Source organism: Capsicum annuum, chromosome 3 (assembly GCF_002878395.1).
Source record: "Capsicum annuum cultivar UCD-10X-F1 chromosome 3, UCD10Xv1.1, whole genome shotgun sequence".
NCBI lineage: Eukaryota > Viridiplantae > Streptophyta > Magnoliopsida > Solanales > Solanaceae > Capsicum > Capsicum annuum.
The window spans coordinates 263400836-263408678 of record NC_061113.1 but is presented as its reverse complement, the minus strand read 5'-3'; the positions used below and the strand labels follow the sequence as shown (position 1 = coordinate 263408678).

The 7843-nt window shown below is 33.0% G+C and overlaps 1 protein-coding gene across 3 annotated transcripts; it reads left to right on the top strand.

Annotated features, from left to right (window-relative positions):
- Positions 1-3083: 3083 nt before the first annotated feature.
- On the top strand, positions 3084-7753 carry LOC107862130 (serine carboxypeptidase-like 45). Of its 3 annotated transcripts, none has more exons than XM_016707593.2 (11): positions 3152-3283; positions 3803-4043; positions 4145-4246; positions 4343-4438; positions 4983-5075; positions 5172-5251; positions 5564-5845; positions 5935-6059; positions 6798-6890; positions 6980-7097; positions 7206-7753. In XM_016707593.2, exons 1-11 carry the CDS (start codon positions 3245-3247, stop codon positions 7353-7355), a joined length of 1419 nt encoding a protein of 472 aa, XP_016563079.1. In that variant the 5' UTR covers positions 3152-3244; the 3' UTR covers positions 7356-7753. The 3 variants fall into 3 exon arrangements, with proteins under 3 accessions (XP_016563081.1, XP_016563079.1, XP_016563080.1); XM_016707594.2 differs by lacking the exon at positions 3152-3283 and adding an exon at positions 3435-3584; XM_016707595.2 differs by lacking the exon at positions 5564-5845 and having other exon boundaries at positions 3084-3283.
- The last annotated feature ends 90 nt before the right edge of the window (positions 7754-7843 follow it).

The following is a 7843-nucleotide window of genomic DNA, read 5'->3' as shown; positions in this document are numbered from 1 at the left end:
AAAGTTAAAGGTCATAGTTATAATGCGTCTTTTTTATTAGGTAGCAACATCTGAGTGGATTACTAATCCACCTAGGAGCGATTGAGTTTCATGCATGTAAGTTGCAGAATTGGAGTGCTTTTTTGTTCAACTTTTATATAGTTAAAGGGTCTATTTGTGTGCATAGTTATAATTTGGTATTAAGTTAAAGATCCTGTTTATGTATTATGCCAAATAATAATTAATATGACTGTTTTACCATACTATCCCTATTAATTGATGTCTATATTGTGTTTTGAAATTAATTTAGAGAATAAACAATTAATGCTAGGATGAAATAAGAAAAAAGAAATTATCTTTTTTTGACACGTCAAAAATGATAAGTAAAAATAAAAATTCAATTGAAAAATAGATAAATAAAAGCAAACGAAAAAAGTAATAAAAAACACGACTAATATTTTGAGAGGAAGGGAGTATATGTGAAACATTATTATTGCTGGCCTGAAATTCATAAAAGGATAGAGCATCATGTTTTAGCGTGCAAAGGATGTACTAGTAGAACTCGAAACCAAAATAAATCAAGAAATACATAAAATGATCAAAATAGATAACCCATTTAATAATAAGTTATCAAAATAGGTTAAACGTAATAATTTATTATGTTTATCTCTTTTTTTTAACGATCAACTGATGGAGTTGAGCAGTAAAGTAATTTACGTAAAACATAGAAAATTATTACAGAAATTGCAATCTTATGTGTGTCCTTCACGCTACATATAAACGTGATAATGAGTAAATGCAATTGAAAGTTAAAACAGAAATACGTAAATCAATCTTCTAGCGTAGTTATAGGCTCTAAAACCTGATGCTACTATTGATCTTTTCTTAAATATATATTTCATCCGTCTCAAATTATTCATCCTAGTTTCTACAAATAGTTTACCCAAATTATTTGTTCTTTTAGAAATTAAAGAGTAATTGTTCTTGAAGACTACAAACACCTTAATTATATAAAAAAAAATGACATATAAATAGAACATATATTTCAATGAAGAGAGATGACTAAGGAGCGTGTAAAAGAGAATCACGACAGATAATTTGAGACGAAAAATAACTATTAAAAAAAATACTTGTATGCAAATTTTATTGGGCAAAATGTCAAAATGGTCATATCATCAACGCATGTTAATGAAATAAGATTTAAATTATACACACTGATGATATATATAGTAATCCCTCTATTTCATAATAAATGAATTGCTGGATTTTGGCACAAGGATTAAGGAAAAACATTAAAGACATAAATTTAACACAACTTTTCATTTTTATCCCAAAAAAAGAAAAAACTGATCTTGTAATACCTTTTCAAAAGTTAATTGATTGTCAAATTATCAAGGTAAATTTGGAAAAAAATTCTATGATTCACTCATTTTGAAGCACCAATAAATACCCCAATAATTCACTTATTTCAAAACGGAGGGAGTAATAGTTACTATTATTTAAGTTTGACATGCTATAGGTGATCATCTATTTTGTTTTCTTGTTCTTAGTCGCACTTATTATAGATATAATTATCGTTTAGTCGATCTAATTTATACCTCCGTATATAAGAAGGTATAATAATTCAAAACGTTGTTACCGTCCAAAAGGATGCATTTGACCTTATATAAGTCAACAAATTAGGTGCACTCTATTTCTTAAGTTAGTTAGGGAAGGTAATTAGAGTTTGAAAAAATGCCACCAAAAAGATATCTTTGACTTGTGTTCAAGTGTTAACAGCTAATTTCTGAGTGGCACTACTAATTTTTAGCTCAAAAGAAGACAATATAAAAAATAGGTAACTCGGTGCACTAAAACTATTATTATGCGCGGTGTTCGGAGAAGGTCTTGTGTATCGTACACAGTCTTACCTTGCATTTCTGCCAGAGGCTGTTTCAAAGGCTTGAACCCGTGACTTTCTGATCACATGACAACAATTTTACAAGTAACTTTACCGATTACCAGCAAAAGAAGACAATATATCTCTGTAATTTTCATGTGTCTCTCAAATTATTTTGTTTAAGATTGTGTAGTATATAAAATACTTTTTGACGAAATTTCTAATTTCGCCAATGTTGGAGGCAGTAATAGATAAAGGGTGGAAGCTTAGATTGATGTCTATCTGTCTCTGCTTTTGGGCAGTTATGCAAGTGGGAAAAAGAGAATGATTTAAGTAAGTGCAACTTTTGTAAAGGCTTCTTCTGTAATCTCAGAATAATGGGGTGGGGTGGGGGGTGGGGGGGACCATGGGTTAGAACTAGAAGTTATAATGGGGTTCTTGTGAATGTGTGTGAAAAGTGAATTGACAAATCATAATGTTTTTGGATATTTCATTATTATTATTATAAGACCCCCTTTTTTTCTTGTGGTGGCCAAAGACTATAGTATTATAATAATCCATTCAACCTAATACATACATAAAGAAAAATGTTTTTAGACTGCTAGCTGCTGCTGCTGTATGTATTTGATTTTGAAGTATATATATGCCATCATCCACTTTTATACATTCATTGAACAAGATTGTAATCTTAATGAACCACATCTCATTTTCTCCTTGTTTTATCTAATGTTTGTCAAATATCAAAATTATTTTTTACTAACCAGGGAGATGAAAGAAAAGATTCTTATGAGTTCTTGCAAGAAAAGAGTATGATACTGTCATGCTCTTTACTTGGAGATGAAGCTAAAATCAAAAAGTTTTTTTTTTTTTTTTTGTTTTTCACCTATGGGGACACCATAATTCATGTTCATATTTCACACATTTACTGAGACATGGAAAGTAGTGAGTATTATTGTAAAGTTACTTTCAAGAAAGAAACATACCTTTCCTGTGTTTTATTAGCTACTACCTGTCCAAAAAGATGACCTACTATGTGCTGGTTTTTAACTTTGTACTCATTATCTTGGCCCCTTGGGAACCTAAACCTTATAATATAGAGTACTACTTACATCATTTATTTTATTATGAAAGCTTCTTATCTAAGGTAAATAAAAAGTTACTCTAATACAGAAAGGTCTCATTTAGGGAATAAAAAAAGGACAGCTAGATATACTAAAATCGTCGCTATGTGTGGATCCAGGGAAAGATAAACTATACAAGTCTATTATACGCAACCGCACCATACATCTATGGTACTGAGGATATAAAGAACAGTAAATTGTGAGAAACAGTAGTTCAGAATTGTTGAGTGAGGAGGGTGAAGCATCTTTCACTTTCAAGAAACTAATGCCTTCCTCTTTGCTGAGTGCTGACACAAGCCCCATGGTAGGAAAAGTAGGGACCACCAGAAGGAGAATTTCCCTTCTGGTCATTTTTTGGTCTTTTTCTCATCAATGTATTTCCATGCCAACAGTATACTTACAGACAAGAAATGATATATAGTAGTAGTAACTTTTATTATGATACTTACTGTTTTGTTGTATTAGGCATGCTAGGATTTTTTCCATTGGCCCCCCACTTAAAGCTAGTACATGACTCTCTCTGTTAAAAAAAATGCCATAAATCTTTAATTTTTGTGTGGAGTATTTACGAAAATAATACTCCACGAGATGGTGATAAGGTCAACGTATGTACTATTCTGATTAAAGAAAAATTACACTGAATATATTATCGTTATCGTAAATCTTGAATTTTAGAAACCGTGATTTATTGATTTCTTGAAAATATAAAGTTTGAATTGCAACTACCACCCTGGTTACACTATATATCTGTATAGCTATTCTCTTTTACTAGTATCTTGACTTTGAATTTCTTCTTCTTCTTTTTTCCCTTATGAATCTGCAGACTTCAAAACCAATGGCTATGGCTGTTTTTCTCTCTCTTCTTTATGCTTCTGTAGGAATTGTGTCTGCATTGTCTCATCCAGACAAGGTCATTAAATTGCCTGGACAACCTCAAGTGGGGTTCCAACAATTTTCTGGATATGTTACTGTTGATGATAAGAAGCAAAGATCTCTTTTTTACTACTTTGTTGAAGCTGAAACAGATCCAGCTTCAAAGCCTTTAGTATTATGGTTAAATGGAGGTACACAATTTGAAAAATTCCAAGGCATTTCTTGTTTTTGGGGTGTTCTTTTCTTGATAAAGTTTCAAACTTTGTTGAATATTTGCAATTTTTCCTTGCAGGGCCTGGTTGTTCTTCACTTGGGGTTGGTGCATTTTCTGAAAATGGACCATTTAGACCAAGAGGACAAGTTCTTGTTAAGAATGAACACAGCTGGAACCAAGGTACAAGATAAACCATTTTATTCAAGAAAATTTTCCCATTTGCATAGTCCTTAGAAGTAGAAAATGATTGTTTTTTTGTTTCTTGAAATGTTGCAGAGGCAAACATGTTGTATTTGGAAAGCCCAATTGGAGTTGGGTTCTCTTACTCTGCTAATACTTCTTCATATGAGGCAGTAAATGATGAAATAACAGGTGTTTTTTGTCACTCCCAAATATTAACGCAACATGCATTTCACGTTCATGGACTTTGTATTCCAACTATTGGTTCAGTTACAAAAGCTTGTTCCTTTTTATTCTTCTTTTTTGACTTTTGTGATGAGCATGTGATTGTTCATCTTCAGTAGTGTTGAGTAACGCCAAAGTCCTGCCTATGGCAAGGTCCATGAGGGGGCTTGGGTGGCCTAGGATGGAGTCATGATCGAACATGACGCTTGTTTGGTGGAATTAGTTAAGAAATAAAGTTTTACACTTGCTATTAGCTATAGTTTTTGACATAATAATAAGCGCTCGATCCTAATAAGTAGTAATATAATAAATTACAACTTTATGGAAAGGAAAAGCAGATCTTCTTTAATGTTAATGTGGATTAATTCTGGAAACTTTCTGATTTTTTTATCCTTGTTTTTTTGTCCTAATTGAACTTTGCCTTTGTGAATTTTAAATTTCTTGCTTTATATTTCTTTGCATTCTAAAGCTGTTTGTCTTTTTTTTTTTTTTTTAATTTTGTATTTTTAAGCCAGGGACAATGTTGTATTCTTACTACGCTGGTTCCATAAATTTCCACAGTACAGCAAAAGCAATTTGTTTTTAACTGGTGAAAGTTATGCAGGTAAAATTATTTTATTCCTTTTAAGTGCCACAGGTGGTTTTGTTTTCTTATTAATTTTGTTCTTGGTTAATCACATTTTGGCTTGTTTGATTACAGGACATTATGTACCTCAACTAGCTAAGCTCATGGTGGCCTATAACAAGAAGCAGCAGCTGTTCAATCTAAAAGGAGTTGCAGTAAGTTTTATCCTAAAGTATCAAAATAAGTTTTAGATCATATGTATTTCTTTATTGCTTCTATATATTGTGTTTGATATTAATTACTTCCTCCGTTTCAACTTGTTTGTCTGGTTTTGACTTGGTACAGAATTTGATAAAGTATTGAAGACTTTTGAATCTTGTAGTCTTAAAAATGTCACGTCGAAAGTTGGAATTAAAGAGTTGGCAAAAAATTAAAGAGAAATTCTTTTTGAAGCGGAAGGAGTACATGTTATTGAGGTATTTAGAAGAAAAGTTCTGTTTAATCCCTTTTTAATCGTTTTGTTGCAGCTAGGTAATCCGGTTCTGGAATTCGCGACTGACTTTAACTCGAGGGCAGAGTACTTCTGGTCTCATGGTCTAATATCAGATCCTACATACAGAATGTTTAGTTCTACTTGTAATTATTCTCGATATGTTAGCGAGTACTACAGGGACTCTTTATCGCCAATCTGTTCGAGAGTCATGAGCTTAGTAAGTAGAGAAACCAGTAAGTTTGTGGACAAGTATGATGTAACCCTTGATGTTTGTATTTCCTCTGTGCTCTCCCAATCCAAAATTATAAGTCCTCATGTAAGTCTATGTTTCCCGTTATTTGGTTGGCTTCTTTTTCGTGTTCTTATCAGATTAAATTGACTATCTTCAGTGCTACTAATTACCAGGAAAATACCGAGAAGTTAGACGTATGTGTGGAAGATGAAGTCGTCAATTACTTGAACCGAAAAGATGTAAGAAGGGCCCTTCATGCTGAGCTTGTTGGAGTACGCAGATGGGCTGTTTGCAGCAGGTAAACATTATTCTTGTTGCTGAAACAGTCAATAGCTGAATAGCGGTGTGACCAAAACAAAAAGAATCAGATCATAAGTTAATTGGTAATCTGGACGAATGTTAACTAAACTCTACTACTAAACTCTGCTACCATAAGTTAAAAGTTACCTTTATTGCTGTATATATAAATTAAATCTGTAGCAGAATATGAAGTGTACCATTCCACTGGCTTCAACTTATCGGGGATACTAATAATCACCGTGTGCTAGTGTCTTGAGTTTACGATTGACCCTTGCTTCTTGGACAAAAATTTGCAAGTTTGCAACTGTTTCTAAATAACAGATATTTCTGGTTGCACCTTCAGAAACGAGACAAATCGTCTTAATTTTTATTTATCACACATGAATGCCAGAAGAATCAAATACATTCCATGCAAAAATGTACTCTGCTAGGAAGTTCATGTCAATGATTTAAATTTCTGTTGTGGCCTCTTCATGGAGAAACGATTTCCAACTTAATGATTAATCAATAAACTCTCTCTCCTTGGTTCCAGTGGCAGAGTGACCTTATCCAAAGAGGTGTCAAAATGACACCTCTTTTCGCTGGAAAATTGCACAGTTTAGCTAGGCCAAAATTTTAGTTTTATGCATATATTATATGTTGTTGACTCCCTTTTATTTTCTACGTGCGTCTAGTTTTCTTATATTGGGATACCCCTTGATAAAGTTTCTGACTCCACCACTGATTGCTTCCTCAGCATTCTGGACTATCAATATCTTGACATAGAGATACCAACCATCTCCATAATAGGAATGCTTGTCAAAGAAAGAATTCCAGTCTTGATATACAGGTACATAAGCAGCCACATTTAATGTACCTTCATGCACTTAATTCCTCATATGAACTCACACCAATGCTCTTAAAACTCTTTACAAACAGTGGGGATCAAGATTCTGTCGTTCCACTGATTGGAAGCCGTGCAACTGTTCATCAACTAGCAAGGCAGATGCGGCTGAACACAACTGTCCCCTATAGAGTTTGGTTTGCAGGACAACAGGTAATAATCTTTTCATCAGGTCTATTTTGCAGAAGAACAAGATAGATTATTTTAAGAGGTCTTTTCGGGGAAAATGTCATACAATTTTTTCGTTTTTGGGTGTGTTAGGTTGGTGGATGGACACATGTTTATGATAATATGCTCACCTTTGCCACCATTAGAGGTGCTTCTCATGAGGCACCTTTCTCACAGCCAGAGAGATCACTTGTGTTGTTCAAGTCATTTCTTCAAGGCAAGCCACTCCCTGAAGTTTTCTGATCAGATGCCAAATTGTAAATAGCTTTGTCACCATTAAATGTCAAAGGATCTTTCTTGTTTTTTTCTATTTTTTTATTTGGCTTTTGCTCTTCATTTTTTGTTTGCTCCAAAGATGAAAAGAAAGAAGATTACAAGTATCAAGTGTTAATCCTCAGACAGTGAAAAAGAAGAATGGAAAGTGATTACTGGAAACCATGCAAGAAAAATGAAATTATGAGTTTCAATGTGAGTTCATGCATGGAAGATCTAGGAACCTCTAAAAAGATTTTTTTTTTTTTTTTTTTCATATTCTACATAGGATGTGTAGAGTGTTGTTGTAACTTTTATTGGAAGCAAAAGATTCCATGACTAAACATTTGATCTTAATGGAGTAGTTTCTATTGATTCGTAGGGCCTAATTTGTGTTTAGATAGCTGTTACACATAAACTTGATGAAGAAATTCAATAACTATTGGTTCATTAGTTTACATTTGACGAACTTCACTAGT

What these genes read in the sequence shown, in the direction of transcription:
- LOC107862130 (XM_016707593.2), top strand. Translation starts at nt 3,245, where the DNA reads ATGCCTTCCTCTTTGCTGAGTGCTGACACAAGCCCCATG. An exon ending in TGAACACAGCTGGAACCAAG is followed by an intron (nt 4,247 to 4,342) that starts GTACAAGATAAA and finishes GAAATGTTGCAG; the next exon opens with AGGCAAACATGTTGTATTTG. An exon ending in AGTAAATGATGAAATAACAG is followed by an intron (nt 4,439 to 4,982) that starts GTGTTTTTTGTC and finishes TGTATTTTTAAG; the next exon opens with CCAGGGACAATGTTGTATTC.